This window comes from Bos grunniens, chromosome 3 (genome assembly GCF_055505025.1).
Source record: "Bos grunniens cultivar Pamir isolate PY7600 chromosome 3, Bosgru_T2T1.0, whole genome shotgun sequence".
NCBI classification, from domain to species: Eukaryota; Metazoa; Chordata; class Mammalia; order Artiodactyla; family Bovidae; genus Bos; species Bos grunniens.
The window spans coordinates 23,318,193-23,343,218 of NC_141167.1; the positions used below are offsets into that span (position 1 = coordinate 23,318,193).

Here is a 25,026-nt window from a genome sequence, read left to right on the forward strand (position 1 = left end):
AACCCCCCGCCCACCTCCCTTCCCACCCTATCCCTCTGGGTTGTCCCAGAGCACTGGCTTTGGGTGCCCAGCTTCATGCATCAAACTTGCCCTGGTCATCTATTTTACATATGATAATGGACATGTTGAATTTGAAGGTTTTAAAACAGTACACCTTCGAGTCATGAACAGCTATTTTTTGTGTGTCTTAAAATTTCCCCCTAAATCCTCCAAGTCCATTTCCCCTGAAGCAGCTTGGTTGAGATGGACGAAACTTTCCGCTTGGGAAAGGTAAGCTACCTGGAGTACCTCTCCCTGTATGCTCTATTTTCCTGATACTGGGTACTATTTAAGTGACTATGCAGCTGTTTCTGCCCTGTGCATTCAGGACTTTATTTCCTGCCCTGATGGAGTCACTGTACTATTTAAGCAGTCAAGTGAGAGATACGTGTAAACTGTGTTAAGTGTTAAATGCTAAATGTTTAAAAGCTCTCCCAGTTTGTTGGGAAAGCTATCACCGTAGGAAAAAATAATAATTTGAATTTGATTGAGGTACAAGAAAGCCCAGGCTTTCAGACACACAGCATTTTATCAGAAGGTCAAGGAATGGTGAGCATCTAGTAACGACCTAAGAATTCGGAACTTTCTGAGGCACACAGGCTTGGAAATCAGGGGTCATGCAGCTTTAGCTCCCCCTTCCTCTTTACATCTCCCATCCTTCAAACCCACTTACTTTGCAATCTATGATGTAGAGCAATACTGGATGCCATGGTAAAGGTCAGTGGTAGAGCCAGAATTAAGCCCAGAATCAACTTCCAAACTGTATTTCATAGAAACGGTTTATCTGAAATAGATTCATTCAAACCATTGAGGATCCCACAATGCTGAGATATTGGACCTAAGCTAGTCTGGGGAGGCGGTTATAATTGGGTGAGCAGAAAGCGACCAAGAGTCTGAAGTAGGACTAAGCCAAACGTGATTTAGTTTGAGACTGGAGCAAAGGTGAGTTAAGACTGTTCATTCCAATTCTTCCCATCCATTCTATCTCATGTTCCCCTTGAAGTAGGGCTGGTTTCTTCCCACTAAGCCTCAGACCAACTCAGTTCTTTAGTCCTTTTGTTTAAGCAACCAGTATATGTGTAGTCCTGAGTTCTCCAATGTGTTCCTGGGTCTGGCATTTTTCTTCTTGAATACATTTAAAGATTATGTAAACTTTCCTCCTCTCCTATTCAGATGAACAAACATCTGCTTTTGTTTGCTGATTTGCACATACTGTACATAGATACCTGTCATTTCACTGGGAATCTGATATTTTTCTCCCCAGAGAAATAAACACAAAGTATTCTAAAAGTAGTAAGTTGCTAAACCTGTTGGGGACTTATTCCTATTATAATAATCTTGAATTGGGATTATTCAATTTCAATTCTCTTGAATTGAGATTATCCCTCGCAGTATTTGGCTCCAATATTAATTTCACAGACATATACAAATACTAATACATGTACAGTTACTTAGCAGTTTCCAAGGCACTCATTTTGTTTTATTTCAATCTTTCAAGTATCTATTATTTTTTTGCTTATCAACTGCGTGCCATGAAATATTTGAAGAGGCTGGGGTATATCAAATACAACCAAGATCTCTACCTCTGACAAAAAAAAAAAACATAATAAATAATCTATATAGTAGGTTAAAAGGTGATAATGTTATATAAAAGAGAAAAATTAAAAAAGGGTAAGGTGATAGGAAATCCCAGGAAGAGGGAGTGGTACAAGTTGCGTTTTTTAAAAAATTGGTTTGTCAAAGTGGTCTTTATTTCAAAGGTGAGACGAGTACAGACTTGAAGGAGACAGGTAATTTATTGGAATTATAGCATTCTGGCAAGAGGGAACAACTGGAGCAAAGACCCCAAAGCAGGGGCAGTTCTGTCTTAGTTGGGGTACAGCAAGGAGGCCCGTGTGATTGGACTAGAGGAGGCACGAGGGAACATTAAGGGGTAGGTCAGGTAGAACAGGAGCACGGGTAGTGCAGGGTGTTGTGGGTCATTCTACTCAGAATACAATGGGGAATCATTGCAGGGTTTTAAACAAAGGGTCACATATGTTTCACGTTTTAAATGTGTCCTGATATCCAAAAGAGGAGACTACACTATTGTGAACAGGAGAAGAAGTAGGGAGAACTTTATAGGTGCTATTGCCAGTATTCAGACCATGGACAATAGTGTCTTTGACTTAGATAGCAGCAAAGGTCGTAAGAAGTGGTGAGACTCTGGGTATATTTTATAAGTAAAACTAGTATTATCTCTTGACACATGTGATATCGAATATAAGAGAAAAATGGGAGTCAAGGATGACTTCAAGGATTTTTTTCTAAGAAACTAAAAATATGAAGTGTGACTGGGAAGGCAATAAATCACACAAGTTAACAGGTAATTAAGAGTTTAATTATAGATCTGTTTCATTCATAATATATACTAGATGTCAGTATTGAGATTTTGAGTTTAAAGATGAAATTAGGGTTTGGGAGAGAGGTCTGGATAAACGATATCATTTGAGGAATTATTATGATTTCGTGTTAAACTATGAGATGGAATTAAGTCACATTAGAGAAAAGTGAAAGTCGCTCAGTCATGTCTGACTCTTAGCGACCCCATGGTCTATACAGTCCATGGAATTCTCCAGGGCAGAATACTGGAGTGGGTAGCCTTTCCTTTCTCCAGGGGATCTTCCCAACCCAGGGATTGGACCCAGGTCTCCCACATTGCAGGTGGATTATTTACCAGCTGAGCCACAAAGGAAGCCCAAGAATATTGGAGAGGGTAGCCTATCCCTTCTCCAGCAGATCTTCCTGACCCAGGAATTGAATTGGTGTCTCCTGTATTTCGGGAGAAGGCAATGGCACCCCACTCCAGTACTCTTGCCTGGACAATCCCATGGATGGAGGAGCCTGGGGGGCTGCAGTCCATGGGGTCGCTAAGAGTCAGACATGACTGAGCGACTTCACTTTCACTTTTCACTTTCATGCATTGGAGAAGGACATGGCAACCCACTCCAGTATTCTTGCCTGGAGAATCCCAGGGATGGCAGAGCCTGGTGGGCTGCCATCTATGGGGTCAGACACAACTGAAGTGACTTAGCAGCAGCAGCAGCTCCTGTATTGCAGGCAGGTTCTTTACCAACTGAGCTATCAGGGAAGTCCACAGAAGAGGGGGAGAAAAGAAGACTCAAAGACTATGCCTTGGGAAACTTGTATTATCAAGAAGTCAGAGTGAAAAAGATGAAGTAGCAGAAGAGAATAAGGAAGAAAACAAGCAGGTAGGTGAACAAAGCCAAGAGAATCAGATCAGATCAGATCAGATCAGTCGCTCAGTCATGTCCGACTCTTTGCGACCCCATGAATCGCAGCACGCCAGGCCTCCCTGTCCATATAGTATCCTAAAAACCAAGTGAAGAGAGTATATTTATTTTTCTCTTTAGTTAATAAATTTGATGACAATGGCCATCATTTGGAGAACAAACACACAGATCTCACTTGATAGTACAATGCTTATCTTCTCCTCTTGACCAGTTACAGGGTTTCGAAGGTAGCAGGTGACATTTCCATGGGTGCTCTGTATTAGAAGGGTCATCTTCATGTTGAACAATTTGTCTGTATCTTGTGAATGGGATTTTGAGGAAGGTGGGATGGTCTCTTCTCTGCTGTCTCTCCATTCCATTTGAGGCTGTGGAAACCAACCTCCTGAATTACACTCCACTAAAAGACCTTTGGTGTTAGGAGGATGCACCAGAATCTGTGTTTCTAGGCTTGTAGCTGTTGGAAAGAAAAGGGAAAACAAGATTCAGGTGATGGGTTGGGGAAATATGAGAGTAGGAAAAGCCCCTTTCCACTGTAAATCTTATGCCTGTAGGTATACTGACAGCTAAGCACTGTAAGGTTCTGATTGTTCCTACGAGCTAATCAAAAGGGAAACAGGCTAAGCCAGACTGAAGTGTTGTGGTATACAAACTTAACACCCCAGTCCTAAAAAATCAGGACAGTGCATTTGTTTGATCTATTCATTTAGACAGTCAAAAATATTTATTGATTATTTTCTAAACCTAGGAGACTGAGTTAGGTCATGGATGAACAAAAACAATCAAGATCTCAGTCCTCATAGAATTTATAGTGTAACATTTTTCTTATATTTTCATCATTAATCTCATCAGTTCAGTTCAGCCGCTCAGTCATGTCCGACTCTTTGCAACCCCATGAATCATAGCACTCCAGGCCTCCCTGTCCATCATCAACTCCTGGAGTCTACCCAAACCCATGTCCATCAAGTCGGTGATGCCATCCAGCCATCTCATCCTATGTCGTCCCCTTCTCCTCCTGCCCCCGATCCTTCCCAGCATTAGGGTCTTTTCCAGTGAGTCAACTCTTCCCATGAGGTTACTATAATTTATTATTAAATAGTAAATAGTATAAAGTCTAGTTTGCAGCTTTAATTGAAACTTTAATTTATGTGCTCTTTGGCTAACCCAATATTATCAAAACAAATTCTTATGTATCTGTTTAGAGAAAATAAAAAGTTTTTGAAAAAATTTCAGTATGTTGCTGGGGATGTAAGACTTGCCTAAACTGTGAACAAAGAATGAGCAAAGATTTAAAAAATTACTCCATTTTACTTTACATTAAAGTTACTTTAAATTAATGTCTGTTAAAATTTCTGCAGTGATGGAAGTATTCCATATATCTGTGGTCCAATCTGTAGTGTTTGCTACATGAGACTTTAGCACCTAAAATGTAATCAATGAGATTAAAGAACTAAATTTTCAATTTTAATTTTTACTTTTAATTTTATTAAATAAAAATTGAAGTAGCCACATGTGGCTAGTGGCTATCACATTGCATAGGTTAGTTCTAGGCAATACAGATGAGTGTCACAATAGCCAATGAAAATGTTATGTGTGAATGGGCCTTGGACCCTACCCTTATGCCCTCACATTTGGGAACCCCTTCAATTAACTTTGAGTCTTCCATTTCCCCACCATTTCTGTGCTATTCAGAAAACTTGAAGACTGAGGTAATTTTGGAGGACATGGAAGATTGTGGATAAGGCTTTTTGCACTAGATTTAGAACGAGTTCAGTTCAGTTCAGTTGCTTAGTCGTGTCTGACTCTTGGTGACCCCATGGATCACGGTACACCAGGTCCCCCTGTCCATCACCAACTCCAGGAGTCTACTGAAACTCATCTCCATTGAGTTGGTGATGTCGTCCAACCATCTTATTTTCAAATGAGTCAGTTCTTCACATCAGGTGGCCAAAGTGTTGGAGTTTCACCTTCAGCATCAGTCCTTCCAATAAACACTCAGGACTGATTTCCTGTAGGATGGACTGGTTGGATCTTCTTGCAGTCCAAGGGACTCTCAAGAGTCTTCTCCAACACCACAGTTCAAAAGCATCAATTCTTCTGTGATCAGCTTTCTTTATGGTCCAACTCTCACATCCATACATGACCACTGGAAAAACCATAGCCTTGACTAGATGGACCTTTGTTGGCAAAGTAATGTCTCTGCTTTTGGTTGGTCATAACTTTCCTTCCAAGGAGTAAGTGTCTTCTAATTTCATGGCTGCAGTCACCATCTGCAGTGATTTTGGAGCCCCCCAAAATAAAGTCAGCCACTCTTTCCCCATCTGTTTGCCATGAAGTTATGGGACCACATGCCATGATCTTCGTTTTCTGAATGTTGAGCTTTAAGCCAACTTTTTCACTCTCCTCTTTCACTTTCATCAAGAGGCTTTTGAGTTCCTCTTCACTTTCTGCCATAAGGGTCGTGTCATCTGCATATCTCAGGTTACTGATATTTCTCCTGGCAATCTTGATTCCAGCTTGTGCTTCATCCAGCCCAGCGTTTCTCATGATGTACTCTGCACATAAGTTAAATAAGCAGGGTGACAATATATAGCCCTGATGTACTCCTTTTCCTATCTGGAACCAGTCTGTTGTTTCATGTCCAGTTCTAACTGTTGCTTCCTGACCTGCATATAGATTTCTCAAGAGGCAGGTCAGGTGGTCTGGTATTCCCATCTCTTTCAGAATTTTCCACAATTTATATTGACCCACACAGTCAAAGGCTTTTGCATAGTCAATAAAGCAGAAATAGATGCTTTTCTGAACTCTCTTAGATCGATGATCCAGCGGATATTGGCAACTTGATCTCTGGTTTTTCTGCCTTTTCTAAAACCAGCTTGAACATCAGGAAGTTCATGGTTCACGTATTGCTGAAGCCTGGCTTGGAGGATTTTGAGCATTACTTTACTAGCGTGTGAGATGAGTGCAATTGTGTGGTAGTTTGAGCATTCTTTGGCATTGCCTTCCTTTGGGATTTGAATGAAAACTGACCTTTTCCAGTCCTGTGGCCACTGCTGAGTTTTCCAAATTTGCTGGCATATTGAGTGCAGCACTTTCACAGCATCATCTTTTAGAATTTGAAATAGCTCAACTGGAATTCCATCACCTCCACTAGCTTTGTTCGTACTGATGCTTCCTAAGGCCCACTTGACTTCACATTCCAGGATGTCTGGCTCTAGGTGAGTGATCACACCATTGTGATTATCTGGGTCATGAAGATCTTTTTTGTACAGTTCTTCTGTGTATTCTTGTCACTTCTTCTTAATATCTTCTGCTTTTGTTAGGTCCATACCATTTCTGTCCTTTATTGAGCCCATCTTTGCATGAAATGTTCCCTTGGTATCTCTATTTTCCTTGAAGAGATCTCTAGTCTTTCCCATTCTGTTGTTTTCCTCTATTTCTTTGCATTGATCGCTGAGGAAGGCTTTCTTATCTCTCCTTGGTATTCTTTGGAACTCTGCATTCAGATGGGTATATCTTTCCTTTTTGCCTTTCCTTTTCCTTAGTTTGATTTAGAACTAAGTAGTCAGTAAATTGAGTCAAGGAGAAATGGGAATAAGAATGATTATTAAAAAGACAATTGTAAAGATTTAGGTCACTTCTAGAGTCAGGTTTTACTAAAGTGTTGCCAAGAAATAATTGAAAAAAATAGTAATAAATCCTGAATGGATTCTGTTGACACTTTACAGATCTAACAGTGCATATGGACATGGGAAAACAGATAGTTCTTGCTGATAAAGGTAATGTGTGCAGAGACAAAATTTGCATTCTTAATCCTCCACTTTTCCCCTTTTAAAGACTAAATATATGAATCTGAACTTGCTAACTAAACCCTGACTATGAAATGGTCAGAAATATTGAGAATATTCTTAATACTCAGCCTCAGATGGACTGAGAATCATGGATGCATAGAAGTCTCAGAGGGATCCATCCTTACCTGTGACCTTTACCTCTGTGATGGCCTCCTCATAGAAATCACCATCTTTGAAGAAACAGTGGTACGTCCCGTCATCATCAGCATTCACACTAAAGATTCTGAGGGTCACCTTACCCTCTCCAATAGCGTCTGTGAGGAGCTCTGTCCGCTCCACATAATTAGAGATGGTTTCTCCATACAAGTCTTTACCATCCTTGTACAGGTGAACAGGTCTTTTGTAGTGGTTCCGGAACCAGCGTATCTCCATGTGTTCTGCAGTCTGTGGTGGGGACAGCTGGCAACTGAGCTCAACTTTTCCACCCAGTGGAGCCAAGATTGGCCCCTCTATACCATTCACTGTGAACTGCTCTGGGAAGGGAGACAGTAACCACAGGGTGAGAGTATGAGCCAGGGCACAGCATTTACTTCGTTCATATATGTACCTCCTGAGTTCCTAGCTTTCTAGGTATCAATGGGCTTTTAGTGTCCCACTCTTTGCAACCCCATGGACTGTAGCTTACAATGCTCCTCCGTCCGTGGGATTATCCAGGCAGGAGTACTGGAGTGGGTTGCCATTTCCTTCTCCAGAGGATCTTCCCAACCCAGGGATCGAACCTGGGTCTCCTGCATCGTAGGCAGATGCTTTACCATCTGAGCCACCAGGGAAGTCCACAAATACCACCTATATGACTGCCTTAATTTTTTAGTGTCTTTCTAGATACTCCCAAATTTTCCCTTTGAATAAGATCGAGACATACATTTCAAGGAAATAGAAAAGCAGAGACCAGCTAAAAGTCCACCAGGCTAGGTACGTAATAATGGTACAGTATTGAGAAGAGTTCCCTGTGCTATACAACAGGTCCTTACTATTTATCTATTTCATACACGTGGTGGTGATTTAGTCACTAGTCATGTCAGACCCTTGTGACTCCATGAACTGTAGCCTCTGTCCATGGGATTTCTGAAGCAAGAATACTGGAATAGGTTGCCATTTCCTTCTGTAGGGGATCTTTCTGACCCAGAAATCGAACCTGAGTCTCCTGAATTGCAGGTGGATTCTTTACCACCCGAACCAGCAGAGAAGCCCCTATTTCATATATAGTAGTGTGTATACGTCAATCCCAATCTTCCAGTTTATCCTGCACATCCTTTCCTCCCTGGTAACCACAAGCTTGTTTTCTATATCTGTGACTGTTTTGTAAATAAGTTTTAGATTAAAAAATAAGTTTTACCATTTTTTAGAGTCCACATATAAGCAATTCATTTGGTATTTGTCTTTATGTCTGACTTACTTCACTCAGGGCCACATTCTGCAGGTCCATTTATGTTGCTGCAAATGGCATCATTTCAACTTTTATGGCTGAGTAATAGTCCCTTGTATATAAGTACCATATCTTCTTTATCCATTCATCAATAGCTACTTAGTTTGTTTCCATGTCTTGACTATTGTAAATAGTGCTGCAATGAATATTGGGTGAATGTATCTTTTTGAATTATGGTTTCTCTGGATATATATCCAGGTGTGGGATTGCCGGAACATATGTTAGTTCTATCCCATCAGGAAGCTTCCATAAGCCTCTTATCCTTCTCTGTCAGAGGGCAAACAGACTGAAAACCACAGTCACAGAAAACTAACCAATATGATCACACGGACCACAGCCTTGTCTAACTCAATGAAAGTATGCATGCCATGTAGGGCCACCCAAGACAGACAGGTCATGGTGGAGAGTTCTGACAAAATGTGGTCCATTGGAGAAGGGAATGGCAAACCACTTCATTATTCTTGCCTTGAGAACCCCATGAACAGTATGAAAAGGCAAAAAGATAGGACACTGAAAGATGAACTCCCTATCTTTAGGTCAGTAGGTGCCCAATATGCTACTGGAGGTCAGTGGAGAAATAACTCCAGAAAGAATGAAGAGACAGAGCCAAAGCAAAAACAAAACTCAGTTGTGGATGTGACTGGTGATAGAAGCAAAGTCCTATGCTATAAAGAGCAATATTGTATAGGAACCTGGAATGTTAGGTCCATGAATCAAGGCAAATTAAACGTGGTCAAACAGGAGATGGCAAGAGTGAACATCGACATTTTAGGAATCAGTGAACTAAAATGGACTGGAATGGGTGAATTTAACTCAGATGACCATTATATCTACTACTGTGGGCAAGAATTCCTTAGAAGAAATGGAGTAGCCATCATAGTCAACAAAAGAGTCTGAAATACAGTACTTGGATGCAATCTCAAAAACGACAGAATGATCTCTGTTCATTTCGAAGGAAAACCATTCAATATCACAGTAATCCGTCTATGCCTCACCCAGTAATGCTGAAGAAGCTGAAGTTGAACGGTTCTATGAAAACCTACAAGACCTTCTAGAACTAACACGCAAAAAGATATCCTTTTCATTATAGAGGACTGGAATGCAAAATCAGGAAGTCAAGAAGCACCTGGAGTAATAGGCAAATTTAGCCTTGGAGTACACAATGAAGTAGGGCAAAGGCTAACAGAGTTTTGCCAAGAGAACGCACAAGGCATAGCAAACACCCTTTTCCAACAACACAAGAGAAGACTCTACACAGGGACATCACCAGACGGTCAATACCAAAATCAGATTGATCATATTCTTTGCAGGCAAAGAAGGAGAAGCTTTATACAGTCAGCAAAAACAAGGCCAGGAGCTAACTGTGGCTCAGATCATGAACTCCTCAATGCCAAATTCAGACTTAAATTGAAGAAAGTAGGGAAAACCACCAGAAAATTCAGGTATGACCTAAATCAAATACCTTATGATTACACAGTGTAAGTGAGAAACAGATTCAAGGGACTAGATCTGAAAGACAGAGTGCCTGATGAACTATGGATGGAGGTTCATGACATTGTACAGGAGACAGGGATCAAGCCCAATATCAACAAAAAGAAATGCAAAAAAGCAAAATGGCTGTCTGAGGAGGCCTTACAAATAGCTGTGAAAAGAAGAGGAGCAAAAAGCAAGGGAGGAAAGGAAAGATATACCCATCTGAATGCAGAGTTCCAAAGAATAGCAAGGAGAGATAAGAAAGCCTTCCTCAGTGATCAGTGCAAAGAAATAGAGGAAAGCAACAAAATGGGAAAGACTAGAAATCTCTTCAAGAAAATTAGAGATACCAACGGAACATTTCATGCAAAGATGGGTTCAATAAAGGACAGAAATGGTATGGCCCTAACAGAAGAAGAAGATATTAAGAAGAAGTGGCAAGAATACACAGAAGAACTGTACAAAAAAGATGTTCAAAGCCCAGATAATCACGATGGTATGATCACTCACCTAGAGCTAGACATCTGGAATGTGAAGTCAAGTGGGCTTTAGGAAGAATCACTACGAACAAAGTTAGTGGAGGTGATGGAATTCCAATTCAGTTCAGTTCAGTTCAGTCTCTCAGTTATGTCCAACTCTTTGTAACCCCATGAACTGCAGTACGCCAGGCCTCCCTGTCCATCACCAACTCCCAGAGTTTACTCAAACTCATGTCTGTTGAGTCAGTGATACCATCCAACCATCTCATCCTCTGTCATCCTCTTCTCCTCCTGCCCTCAATCTTTCCCAGCATGAAGGTCTTTTCAAATGAGTCAGCTCGTCACATCAGGTGGCCAAAGTACTGGAGTTTCAGCTTCAACATCAGTCCTTCCAATGAACACCCAGGACTGATCTCCTTTAGGATGGACTGGTTGGATCCAGTCCAAGAGACTCTCAAGAGTCTCCTCAAACACCACAGTTCAAAAGCATCAATTCTTTGGCACTCAGCTTTCTTTATAGTCCAATTCTCATATCTATACATAACTACTGGAAAAACCATAGCCTTGACTAGATGGAAAAAGCAAGAGAGTTCCAGAAAAACATCTATTTCTGCTTTATTGACTATGCCAAAGCCTTTGACTGTGTGGATCACAATAAACTGTGGAAAATTCTGAAAGAGATGGGAATACCAGACCACCTGATCTGCCACTTGAGAAATTTGTATGCAGGTCAGGAAGCAATAGTTAGAACTGGACATGGAACAACAGACTGGTTCCAAATGGGAAAAGGAGTACATCAAGGCTGTATATTGTCACCCTGCTTATTTAACTTATATGCAGAGTACATCATGAGAAATGCTGGGCTGGAAGAAGCACAAGCTGGAATCAAGATTGCCGGGAGAAATATCAATAACCTCAGATATGCAGATGACGCCACCCTTATGGCAGAAAGTGAAGAGGAACTTAAAAGCCTCTTGATGAAGGTGAAAGAGGAGAGTGAAAAAGTTGGCTTAAAGCTCAACATTCAGAAAATGAAGATCATGGCATCCGGTCCCATCACTTCATGGGAAATAGATGGGAAAGCAGTGGAAACAGTGTCAGACTTTATTTTTTGGGGCTCCAAAATCACTGCAGATGGTGATTGCAGCCAGGAAATTAAAAGACACTTACTCCTTGGAAGGAAAGTTATGACCAACCTAGATAGCATATTGAAAAGCAGAGACATTATTTTGCCAACAAAGGTCCGTCTAGTCAAGGCTATGGTTTTTCCAGTGGTCATGTATGGATGTGAGAGTTGGACTGTGAAGAAGGCTGAGAGCCAAAGAATTGATGCTTTTGAACTGTGGTGTTGGAGAAGACTGTTGAGAGTCCCTTGGACTGCAAGGAGATCCAACCAGTCCATTCTGAAGGAGATCAGCCCTGGGATTTCTTTGGAAGGAATGATGCTAAAGCTGAAACTCCAGTACTTCGGCCACCTCATGCGAAGAGTTGACTTATTGGAAAAGACTCTGATGCTGGGAGGGATTGAGGGAAGGAGGAGAAGGGGATGACAAAGGATGAGATGGCTGGATGGCATCACCGACTCGATGGACGTGAGTCTGCATGAACTCCGGGAGTTGGTGATGGACAGGGAAGCCTGGCGTGCTGCGATTCATGGGGTCGCAAAGAGTCGGACACGACTGAGCCCCTGAACTGAACTGAACTGAACTGACTAGACGGACCTTTGTTGACAAAGTAATGTCTCTGCTTTTTAATATGCTGTCTAGGTTGGTCATAACTTCCCTTCAAAGGAGTTATTTCAAATCCTAAAGATGATGCTGTGAAAGTGCTGCACTCAATATGCCAGCAAATTTGGAAAACTCAGCAGTGGCCACAGGACTGGAAAAGGTCCATTTTCATTCCAATCCCAAAGAAAGACAATGCCAAAGAATGCTCAAACTACCACACAACTGCACTCATCTCACACGTTACCAAAGTAATGCTCCAAATTCTCCAAGCCAGGCTTCAACAGTACATGAACTGTGAAATTCCAGATGTTCAAGCTGGATTTAGAAAAGGCAGAAAAACCAGAGATCAAATTGCCAACATCCATAAGATCATTGAAAAAGCAAGAGAATTCCAGAAAAATATCTATTTCTGTTTTATTGACTATGCCAAACCCTTGACTGTGTGGATCACCACAAACTGGAAAATTCTGAAAGAGATAGGAATACCAGACTACCTGACCTGCCTCTTGAGAACTCTATATACAGGTCAGGAACCAACAGTTAGAACCAGACATGGAACAACAGACTGTTTCCAAATAAGGAAAGGAGTACATCAAGGCTGTATATTGTCACCCTGCTTATTTAACTTGCATGCAGAGTACATCATGAGAAACGCTGGGCTAGATGAAGCACAAGCTGCAATCAAGATTGCCAGGAGAAATATCAGTAACCTGAGATATGCAGATGACACCACCCTTATGGCTGAACGTGAATACAAACTAAAGAGCCTCTAGATGAAGGTCAAAGAGGAGAGTGAAAAAGTTGGCTTAAAGCTCAACATTCAGAAAACTAAGATCATGGCATCTGGTCCCATCACTTCATGCCAAATAGATGGGGAAACAGTAGAAACAGTGACAGGCTTTATTTCTTTGGACTCCAAAATCACTGCAGATGGTGACTGCAGCCATGTAATTAAAAGATGCTTACTCCTTGGAAGAAAAGTTACGACCAACCTAGAGAGTATATTAAAAAGCAGAGACATTACTTTGCCACCAAAGGTCTGTCTAGTCAAAGCTATGGTTTTTCCAGTAGTCATGTATGGATGTGAGAATTGGACTATAAAGAGAGCTGAGAGCCAAAGAATTGATGTTTTTGAATTGTGGTTTTTGAGAAAACTCCTGAGAGTCCCTTGGACTGCAAGGAGCTCCATCCAGTCCATCCTAAAGGAAATCGGTCCCGAATATTCCTTGGAAGGACTGATGCTGAAGGTGAAACTCCAACACTTTGGCCACCTGATGTGAAGAACTGACTCATTTGAAAAGACCCTGATACTGGGAAAGACTGAAGGCGGGACGAGAAGGGGATAACAGAGGATGAGATGGTTGGACGGCATCATTGACTCAATGGACATGAGCTAGAGTAAACTCTGGGAGTTGGTGATAGACAGTGAGCCCTGGCATGCTGCAGTCCATGGAGTTGCAAAGAGTCGGACACAACTGAGAACTGAACTGAACTGAACTGAACTGAAACAAACATATGAAAAGAAGCTTAATATCATGTGTCATTAGTAACTATAAATTAAAGCAATCAGATACTACCAAAAACCTATTAAAATGGCTGAAATTCAAACACTGACAACATCAAATGCTGACAAAGATGTGGAGCAAAAGAAACTCTCATTGTTGGTAGGAATGCAAAATGTTAAGCCACTTAACAGAAGAGTTTGGCAATTCCTTACAAAGCTCAATATGTAATCACTATATGTTCTAGCTCTCCGCCTTCTAGATATGCAACCCAAATGGGGTTGCATCCACACAAAACTACATCCACACAAAAACTCACATCAATGCTCCTAGCATTTTTATTCATAATTGCCCTCAAATTAGAAGCAAACAATATAACCTTCAATGAGTGAATGAATAAACAAACTCTGGTACATCCAGACAGTGTAATATTATTCAGTGGTAAAAGAACTGAGCCGTCAAATCATGAAGATGCATGGAGGAAACGTAAATGCTTACTGCTAAGTAAGGGGGTCATTATGAAAGGCTATGTATGTATTGTATGATTCCAAGTACACGACATTCTGGAAAAAGGCAAAACTAGGGGAACAGTGAAAACAGCAGTGGTTACTAGGACTTCAGCAGGAGGGAGTGATGAACACAAGGAACATAGGATATTTTTAATACAGGGTAAAATGGTTCTGTTTGATACTGTAATGGTAGACACATGGCATTATGCATGTATTAATATAGCACATTTGAGGATTTAAGAGCTGAGCAACGAAAAAGGTATGACCGCAAGGTGGCAGTAGCACCTGTATTTGAGAAGCAGTTTGACAGAGGCGTTGGTGACAGTCCCCACAGTATGAGAGACCATTTAGAGGCACAGGGAGCACCATGCAAAAGGGGGAGAAGGGCAAGGGAGCTCACAGGGGAGAGACAAGTCAGGGAGAAGTTTTATGTGTCTAGCAGTGTCACCCCACAGCACAGTGAAGAGTCAGGGCTCTGCAGGACAATAGTGGCTTGGGGTCTCTCTAGCTACAGGGCTTATCTTACCTATGGCTAGCAGATGTTGGGTGCAATTCCAAGGGACTTGGAAAGCATAAAGGCATTACATAGTTAAAAGTATGCTCATTTTTTAATATATTTAAAACAATTGGATATGTAAAAATTTGAGTTTGACAATGGCAAGCTTTTGAGTGAGAGGGTCTCAGCCTTACAGAAGTAAGCAGTGTAGGGCCAGTATGCAGAGGCCACTTGCATTCATTTATGTAATAATTTGTTAACACCCAGGGAATTTTATAACACCAAGTACAAACCCTAATGTGAACCTGATTTAATAATATTAATAATTATCAATATTGGTTCATCAATTTCAGTAAATGTATTGATACTGTACTATAGATGTTCGTAGTACGGGAAACTTTGGAAGGGCAGGGAGAAGAAGGGAGAATGGGGTTTTATGGAAATGCTATGTAATTTCTTTTCAACAAATATTTATTTATTTGGCTGTGCCAAGTCTTAGTTGCAGCATATGGGTTCTAGTTCCCTGACCAGGGATCAAAGCTGGCTCTCCTTCATTGGGAGCATGGAGTTCTAGCCCCTGCACCACCAGGAAAATCCCTCTGTGTGGTTCCTACACAATTTTTCTGTAAAGATAAAACTGCTTTAGAAAATAAAGTAGTAAAATTTAAAAAGTCAATGAGGATAAAAAGTAGGACAAGATAAAGGGGGATTTTGGAAACATCATAATTTACAAAATAAAATAAAAATCAAAGCAAAAAAGCTCTCTGCATATTCAAAATATAATTAATAAATCAATGGACAATTATAAACTGGTAAGAAATAAGTGGGATAGGTACAACAGATAAAAAATTCCCAATATTTAAGAGTTCTTAAACAGCAATGAAGGAAAACCAACAGTACAAAGCAGATGTGGAGTAAAGACCTATGCAGGCAGTTCAGAGAAAATGAAACAATTTTTGTCTGAAAGATATTAAGTCTCACTTATTAACAAAAAGGTAAAATGCAATCACTATGAGAATTTATTTTTCATCTGTAAGTTTGGAAAAGATAAACAGCTCTGGTACCTGTAGTATCTGAAATAGTGATATTACCTGTTGGTGGAAATGTAGACTAGTAACGATTTCAGAATGACATATTCAATACCATAATAAAAAAACACATAACCTTTGACAAGCAGGTCTATTCATTGGAATATTTGCTACCTTTGTACTCACAGGTATGCTCAAAAACATATGTATAAAGACATTGGTAGCAGCGCTATTTTATTAGCCAAAGGCTGGATCCCACCTGAATGTGCATCACTTAGATTTCTGTCATTTAATAAGCAGCTTTTTGCTAGAAATGTTTAAATCTTATGCTCCATTTGATGTCTCAGGCTTTCTATTTTTGTTGTTCCGTCACCCAGTTGTGTCCAGCTCTTTGTGATTCCACTGACTGCAGTGGGCAGGCCTCCCTGTCCCTCACCATCTCCCAGAGTTTGCCCAAGTTCATGCTCATTGCATTGGTGATGCCGCCCAGCCATCTCATCCTCTGACACCCTTTTCTCCTTCTGCCCTCAATCTTTTCCAGCATCAGAGACTTTTTCAGTGAGTCATCTGTTCGCATCAGATGACCAAAATTCTGGAGCTTCAGCTTCAGAGTCAGTCCTTCCAGTGAATATTCAGGGCTGATTTCCCTTATGACTGGCTGGTTTGATCTCCTTGATGTCCAAGGGACTTTCAGGAGTCTTCTCAGCACCACAGTTCAAAGAATAGACAGAATTTTTATTACCTATCTCTAAATGTACTATTATTTCTGCTTTGCATAGATCCCTTTACAAATGTGGATTTTCATCACCTGTCAAGTTTCCACCAGCCTATCCCATCCTTTTTTTTTACTAATAATTCACATGGATTCCAGTATGGATCTGTGACCTAGACCACTTCCTCAAGGTATAAATAGTACTTAAATCTGTCTCCTAAATATGAATATTGGTTCTCAAGGGCAAGTATTAGGTCTTTATTTGCCTCTTCTCCATGGAACCTAACAAAAACCTGGGTACATGATAAAGAAGACTTGCTGATTAGAAATATTTTGTTTTTCTAACCATAAACTGGATCTTATAGTACACATCATCATAACATAACTACATATTAAATCTAGAAACAATGGTCCCTTTTGTTTGGTTCTTGTTTTCCCTAACCTACTTGATACTGGTGTGGCTCAGAAGAGTAGGAGAAAACTTCATACCTGAACTTGGCGTTATCATCTGCAGGAGGAGCGTGGCAACAAAGTATCTAGAGAAAGATTGTCCTGTCATTTCCATTACACCTGATAAGAAATGAGGCCCGTTTAGAGACAGTGTTAACAGAAGCAAGAAGTTGCAGAAATCACATATCTCCACATCTTTTTTTCTGCAGTAATGGACTGCCAAATAGTGTTGCCAGACAAATGTAAGACTTCCAGTCTTATTTTAATATCAACAGTGATTTTAATAAAACAGTGACAGCTTTTTAGTATACATACTTTCGTACAACATTTGGCATCCTGTAATTTTTATTTACTAAATCTGTCAACCTTGCTCTTAAGAATGGCCATTGTAATCACCAAGTCCAGCCACTGGCTCCTTTCCCATTAAAAGGTTTCTTTCACTCAGGTTAGATGTCATTTGTCTTCTGGTTTGTAAACTCCATTTGGTGAACTACTTCCGCAGGGAAAGTGTGTTAGTCCCTCAGTTATGACTGACGCTTTGTGACTCTAAGGACTACAGCCCACCAGCCTCCTCTGTCTATGGGATTTTCCAGTAAAGAATACTGGAGTGGGTAGCCATTCCCTTCTCCAGGAGATCTTCTTGACCCAGGGATCGAATCCAGGTCTCCTGAAATGCAAGTGGATTCTTTACTGTCTGAGCCACCAAGGAAGCAGGGAAAGTGGTTGCCTGTTGAGGGAATAGGTCCTAATCTTGAAGGTACCAGTGTTCTAAACATAGACACAGTCAGTTACATTTAGTTATAAGGGAAAATCTAAAGACAGAGATTTAACCTATCTGGAGGGATGAACCAAGTAGCCATTTTAGAAGGGAATCTGACTTTCTTCTCTTTAGTTGGCACAATCCCTCTGAATTTTCTGCTCCTGGAGGACTCACAATTGAGACAGATTTGTGGACCTGGTGATTGCAGCCATGAAATTAAAAGACGCTTACTCCTAGGAAGGAAAGTTATGACCAACCTAGATAGCATGTTCAAACGCAGAGACATTATTTTGCCAACAAAGGTCCGTCTAGTCAAAGCTATGGTTTTTCCTGTGGTCATGTATGGATGTGAGAGTTGGACTGTGAAGAAGGCTGAGCACCGAAGAATTGATGCTTTTGAACTGTGGTGCTGGAGAAGACTCTTGAGAGTCCCTTGGACTGCAAGGAGATCCAACCAGTCCATTCTGAAGGAGATCAGCCCTGGGTGTTCTTTGGAAGGAATGATGCTAAAGCTGAAACTCCAGTACTTTGGCCACCTCATGCAAAGAGTTGACTCATTGGAAAAGACTCTGATGCTGGGAGGGATTGGGGGCAGGAGGAGAAGGGGACGACAGAGGATGAGATGGCTGGATGGCATCACTGACTCAATGGAGGTGAGTCTGCATGAACTCCGGGAGTTCGTGATGGACAGGGAGGCATGGCGTGCTGCGATTCATGGGGTCGCAAAGAGTCGGACACGACTGAGCGACTGATCTGATCTGATCTGATGGCCAGTAAAAGCAAGGGAAGAATGAAATGGTCTTTCTTAGCCAATCATGAAAGCTTTTTGCCAGTTCTATAATGATTTGGCTTTTGACTCAGCACACAAATGTGATAGTCATCTTTTATGCCCTCAAAAAAAAAAAGTTTGTTAAGTGCTAGGAGATTATGGTAAAATGGACAGTGAATGGTTATAATAACGTGAAAATGCCATGCTCTGCGCCTGATATACAGATGTCTGGAAATAGAAAGGAGCCACAGAAGACAGTAGGCTGAATTCAGGGCAGTTTGGTTGGTGATCACTCAGGATGATCCTGGGCTGTTCACCCTTTGCACTGACAGTTGGACTCCTCTGAAGGGATGAACCCCTTGGCTTGGACAACGAGAAGCCAAGGAGCTGATGGTCATGAATAAGCCTTCGTGGGGTCAGGATTGGTAGAAAGATATTTGGATTTACTTTCCAGAGCCTGAGGTAGTCCTCACTGTCTTCCATGTCCCTGCCTATAACATGCTGACACCCCTTGGCAACAAGCAGCTGATGCCCTAGCTTGGGTATGTGACCTGGCAACTGATCTTTCAGTAAATACAGCAGATTGGGTATACAGAAGGAGTGGTCAGGTGGGATGGCACATTGCCAAAAATGGTGGATTTCCCTTGAAATACAGTGACATTGTTAATGTAGTAATTTTATATCCTGTATATTCTAAATAATATCCAACGCAACTGCCAAGGAGTCTGGGGTATTCCAGCAGACTTTCCAACTGGTAAGAGCTTGGTAAATTGATTATATTGGCTCCCACCCTCCAGATGAGGGTTCTAAGTTTGCCCTGGTATGTGCAGCTACTGTATTTGGCCTAACCCAAGCTTTCCTCTGTCCCTGTGCAAGCCAGGCTGTCACCATTAGGGCATTATGAAAACAGTACCATGCAGGATACCCTTATTGAACAAACAGTGATCAGGGATCATGTTTCAGATGTTATGATGTACAAGACTAGGCAAAAGTCCATAACATTGAATGGAGATTCCACCTTCCCTAAACCCCACAAACAGTAGGGTTAGTAAAAAGAAAAAATGGAATATTAAAGCAACAGATTAAATGTCTAGCAGGTAAAACCACCTCAGCCAGGTGCACTGAAGTACTGTCTCAGGCTTTAACAGTTTTGAATGGTCAACCAGGAGAGTTTGTTGTTCCATATGCCAGATGAGATCCTTGCCAAGACAATCAATTCTTTAAGTGCACGCTGAATATGCACTTAAAAATGACTAAAATGGTCAATTTTATGTTATGTAATAGTTTACTAACATAAAAATATTTTTAAACGTTCAAACAAAAAGCAAATAGGCCAACAGAAGACTATAAAATCTAACACAAATCATGTTTAACCTGCCAGGAAAGTGAATCAGATCACAGAAAAAGAGATCTTTAAGCCAGAGGGATCACAGGAAAATTTCCTATATAATAGAAGCAGTAAAATTCACCCCTGTTCTGCTAGTTTTTTTTTTAAGCTATAGCAAGTGTTTCTGATATATGTTCCTTACCTGTTTAGGGTGACTGAGTGAAAATGTTTTTATGAAGGTCATTCCTGTTACATTTTGTAAGCCAATAATTCTGCAGATATAATTTTTTTAAAGTCACCATAAATATTCCGTAGTGAGGTATTTCTGTTTATCTTTATTTTTCTTCATCCTAACTAGTAACATTAGAGAAGAGGAATCCTAGTTGCAAAGAATACTATGCAATGGGGACTGCTCACACTACTACTGTATGACTAAGAAATGACATGCGTAAGAATAATATTTTATTTGCTCCTGATCAAAACAGACAGCAATTGAGCCCAGCATTTGCTGTGGCGCATGCGCGCGCGTGTGCGAACACACACACACACACACACACACACACACACACACACACAATTAAGGGAAAATAGAGACAAACAAAAATACCCCACTGTGGAATATTTATGGTGACTTTTAAAAACTGAAAAAAGATTTTCCCTAGAGGTGACTGAGACGTCTCAGTTCACCTCATCCTTTAGAAGCCCCAAATCTCATAGTCTTCAAATATAGGTCTGTCAAGACTTTAGAAATGCAGGGACCGGAGACTTCCCAAAAAGCACAAGGAAGAAGAAGAGATGGAAGAAGTGATAACCATCTGTGAAGAGAGGACCTTGTCCCTGAATCTTCCACTTACTTGAGCCTGGAGATCCTGAGTCAGCCCTTCGTTGTCCTTAGAGAAAGTTCCGGGTCACCACCTGGGCTTCTCCCAGTGTGGAGGCTGATGGGCACCAGGCAAACTACCTACCAAAGTCCCTTCTCGCTGTGCCCATCCCACTCCCAGCACCTGATGCTGTCAGCCTGATCCTTACGTTCCTTTCCAAGGGAAATTCCGAGGACCCTGGCTACCTCCCTCTGTGGGTAGCAGTCTTTGTTCACATTCCGTGACTGCACCTGGCATCACTGTGCTAGCATTGCAAGTACTAACATGACCTGCCTCGCTCTGAAAGGAGGCAACGCATGATCTGATTTAGACATTCCCAGTAATTTGTGCCTGGAAAATCCCATGGATGGAGGAGCCTGGTGGGCTGCAGTCCACGGGGTCACTAAGAGTCGGACATGACTGAGCGACTTCACTTTCGCTTTTCACTTTCATGCATTGGAGAAGGAAATGGCAACCCACTCCAGTGTTCTTGCCTGGAGAATCCCAGGGACGGGGGAGCCTGGTGGGCTGCCATCTATGGGGTCGCACAGAGTCGGACACGACTGAAGCGACTTAGCAGCAGCAGCAGCAGCAGCAGCAGTAATTCGTGCTGAGTAAAATGGCCATGATAGAGACATTTATTCTGAATGCTGTACCTGCACCCAGAGGGGAAAGGAAGGGAGCTGTGGAAGTGCAAGTAAGAGACACAAAATTCAGATTAGGCATTGGGGAAGCTTCAGTGAGCTGACAAAGGTTCAGAGAAGATTCTTGAAACAAGATGGACAGTTAGCCATGTGAAAAAAAGGAGCAGAGCAGGTTTTCCAGGCTGAGGGAGCAGCAGAAATGGTAAATTCAGAAAACTTGAAGTGGTTTGCTGTGGCCATAATGGGAGATATGATGTGAAAATGATGGGAAATGAACTGTAGAGAGAAACAAAGGTAAAATTATAAAGGTTGTCATTTTAAGAAATATCTATAATACATACTTAAGTGTATATGCACACACATATATATACTTAAATCTCATATAATATAGGAAACACACATATTTAGGTATTATAATACATAGCTATATACATAAACATATACATGTGTGCTGCCCTGGTGACTCAGATGGTAAAGACTCTGCCTGAAATGTGGGAGACATAGGTTCAATCCTTGGGTTGGAAAGATCCCCTGGAGCAGGAAATGGCTACGCACTCCAGTATTCTTGCCTGGAGAATCCTATGGACAGAGGAGCCTGGTGGGCTACAGTCCATGGGGTCACAAAAAGTTAGATATGACCAAAAAATGACTTAACACATACATTTGTGCACAAATATATGGATATATTTATTCTTTATTACACATATTTGAGAATATATGCTTATAGACATATAAATACACTTACATATGCATGCATATCCTAATGATGCATATCTGTACATGTGTATGTGTGAGTGATGATATATGCACATATGACTAAATCTATGTGACTATATTTATGCACAAACACATAGACTTATGTATATATGTTAATATAAAAATATAAATGATATGTACATGAGATCAGGAAGAGGGCAATGAGAACTTAAAGTAGTATCTGAGGAGACAATGCATAATTGGGAACATTTGAGATCTATTTAGCATACAGGATTGATAGGGTGGATTGATCGAAACTGGGGAAATTGAAAACTTTCAGGATGTCTCCCAGATTTCAGCATTCCACTGACCAGATGAATGGAGAGAATATTATTTGAGGTGTAGCTGAGTGAAAGAACATTTTTAAACAAAAGGGCAAAATATGGTGATTTGGATGAGTGAGTTTGATTTGGGATAGATGGATTTTAATGTGCCTTTTAGCTTAGTTGATAAGGAATCCGCCTGCAATTCAGGAGACCCATGATTCCTGGGTCAGGAAGATTCACTGGAAAAAGGATAGGCTACTCACTCCAGTGTTCTGGCCTGGAGAATTCCATGGACTGTATAGTCCATGGGGTCGCAAAAAGTTGGACACGACTGAGAGACTTTCATACTGTTCTGTTCATGGGGTTCTCAAGGCACGAATACTGAAGTGGTTTGCCATTCCCTTCTCCAGTGGACCACATTCTGTCAGATCTCTCCACCATGACCCGCCCATCTTGGGTTGCCCCACAGGCATGGCTTAGTTTCATTGAGTTAGACAAGGCTGTGGTCCTAGTGTGATTAGATTGGGCTCCAAAATCACTGCAGATGGTGATTGCAGCCATGAAATTAAAAGACGCTTACTCCTAGGAAGGAAAGTTATGACCAACCTAGATAGCATGTTCAAACGCAGAGACATTACTTTGCCAACAAAGGTCCGTCTAGTCAAAGCTATGGTTTTTCCTGTGGTCATGTATGGATGTGAGAGTTGGACTGTGAAGAAGGCTGAGCACCGAAGAATTGATGCTTTTGAACTGTGGTGCTGGAGAAGACTCTTGAGAGTCCCTTGGACTGCAAGGAGATCCAACCAGTCCATTCTGAAGGAGATCAGCCCTGGGTGTTCTTTGGAAGGAATGATGTTAAAGCTGAAACTCCAGTACTTTGGCCACCTCATGCGAAGAGTTGACTCATTGGAAAAGACTCTGATGCTGGGAGGGATTGGGGGCAGGAGGAGAAGGGGACGACAGAGGATGAGATGGCTGGATGGCATCACTGACTCGATGGATGTGAGTCTGCGTGAACTCCGGGAGTTGGTGATGGACAGGGAGGCCTGGCGTGCTGCGATTCATGGGGTCGCAAAGAGTCGGACACGACTGAGCCCCTGAACTGAACTGAACTGAGAGACTTTCACTCCACTTTTGGAGTCTTAAGGTTATGTTCAAGAAGCACGTGGTTGTTTTGGGTCTAGAGCTCATGATTTGTCTTTGTTCTCCTCTTTGAGAGCTGCAGTGATGGGAGCTACTGGCCTTTTCACTGTGAAGTCCTCAGGAAGCCTCCTCAAGGCCTTCTCCTTTCCTGCAGGCCCCAAGGCTGAAAGCTGCCCCGCTGTTCCCTTTAGCTGTCCCCAGCCACACTCTGCATTGCTGTCCGACCCTCAGAACTCTTTCTCCTTGATGCACCCCAAATAAGGCAACTGGCCTCTCTTTTAAGCATGTTGCTGTCGGTTCTTTTAGAGCAACTTTGTTGTTGTTCAGTCACCCAGTTGTGTCTGACTCTTTGTGACCCCATGGACTACAGCACGCCAGACCTCCCTGTCTCTTACCATTTTCTGGAATTTCTCAGGTCCACGTCCATTGCATCGATGATGCAATCCAGCCGTCTCATCCTCTGACGCCCTCTTCTCCTTCTGCCCTCAATCTTTCCAGCATCAGGGACTTTTCCAGTGAGATGGCTGTTCGCATCAGGTGACCAAATTACTGCAGCTTCTGCTTCAGCATCAGTCCTTGCAATGAATATTCAGGACTGATTTCCTTTAGGATTGACTAGTTTGATCTCTTTGCTGTCCAAAGGACTCTCCGAAGTCTTCTTCAGCACCACAGTTTAAAGGCATCAATTCTTTAGCGCTCTGCCTTCTTTATGGTCTGGCTCTCACAACCATACATGACCACTGGGAAAACCATAGCCTCGACTATATGGACTTTTGTCAGCAGGGTGATGTCTCTGCTTGTCAACACTCTGTTTAGATTTGTCATCGCTTTCTTGCCAAGAAGTAATCATCTGATTTCATGGCTGCAGTCACCATCTGCAGTGTTTTTAAAGCCCAAGAAGAGGAAATCTGTCACTGCTTCCACATTTTCCCATTCTATTTGCCATGAAGTAATGGGGCCAGATTTTAGTTTCTTTAATATTTAAAGTCAGCATTTTCACTCTCCTTTTTCACCTTCATCAAGAGGTTATTTAGTTCCTCTTTGCTTCTTGCCATTAGAGTGGTATCATCCATTTAGAAAACTTAGAAGGTTAATGAAGTAATGTAGGTGGAGATGCAAATAATTCTAAAATATTAATAGATGCTTGAAAAACAGATCCCTGGCCTATATAGTTCGATATACTCCAAGAAGAGTATGGGGTCCATGGCAGAACTCTGCCATTTCATCTGTTACACATGGGATGAGCAGAAGACCATTAGCCTTCTTTTTCCTGGTCCCTTCCTCTATGGTTATCCTCTGTATGCAAAGCAGAAATATCTACCTAGGTGATTATAACCTATGTTGGGACCTCTCAGAAATCAGTCTGAGAGCCTCACAGGACTAGACACTTGAATAAGAAAGAGAGAGCTGAGAAAAACCCCAAGGAAAGCTATACACACTCCTCCAGGACCACCTCCTTGGCCCCAGGAGGGGTTCTAGCCAAGGCAAACTGTTAAACCTGACCACTCACTCATGTGCC

The 25,026-nt window shown here is 41.6% G+C and overlaps 1 protein-coding gene and 1 non-coding gene across 2 annotated transcripts; both read right to left on the reverse strand.

Annotated features, from left to right (window-relative positions):
* Positions 1–3,371: 3,371 nt before the first annotated feature.
* LOC147375304 (putative selection and upkeep of intraepithelial T-cells protein 1 homolog) lies at positions 3,372–18,994 on the reverse strand. Its single transcript, XM_086394043.1, has 4 exons — positions 18,829–18,994; positions 17,022–17,102; positions 7,306–7,653; positions 3,372–3,786 (listed from the first exon to the last, which is right to left on the reverse strand). Exons 1-4 carry the CDS (start codon positions 18,992–18,994, stop codon positions 3,449–3,451), a joined length of 933 nt encoding a protein of 310 aa, XP_086250169.1. The 3' UTR covers positions 3,372–3,448.
* On the reverse strand, positions 7,879–7,950 carry TRNAR-ACG (transfer RNA arginine (anticodon ACG)). The gene has a single exon. It is a non-coding gene; the product is annotated as a tRNA-Arg (tRNA).
* Positions 18,995–25,026: the final 6,032 nt, after the last annotated feature.

Excerpts from the sequence above, each read along its gene's own strand:
- LOC147375304 (XM_086394043.1), bottom strand. The coding sequence starts at position 18,994 with ATGGAAGACAGTGAGGACTACCTCAGGCTCTGGAAAGTAAATCCAAAT. Across the intron at positions 7,654-17,021 it reads GATGATAACGCCAAGTTCAG|AGCAGTTCACAGTGAATGGT; the intron begins GTATGAAGTTTT and ends CTCCCTTCCCAG. Across the intron at positions 3,787-7,305 it reads CACAGAGGTAAAGGTCACAG|CTACAAGCCTAGAAACACAG; the intron begins GTAAGGATGGAT and ends TCTTTCCAACAG.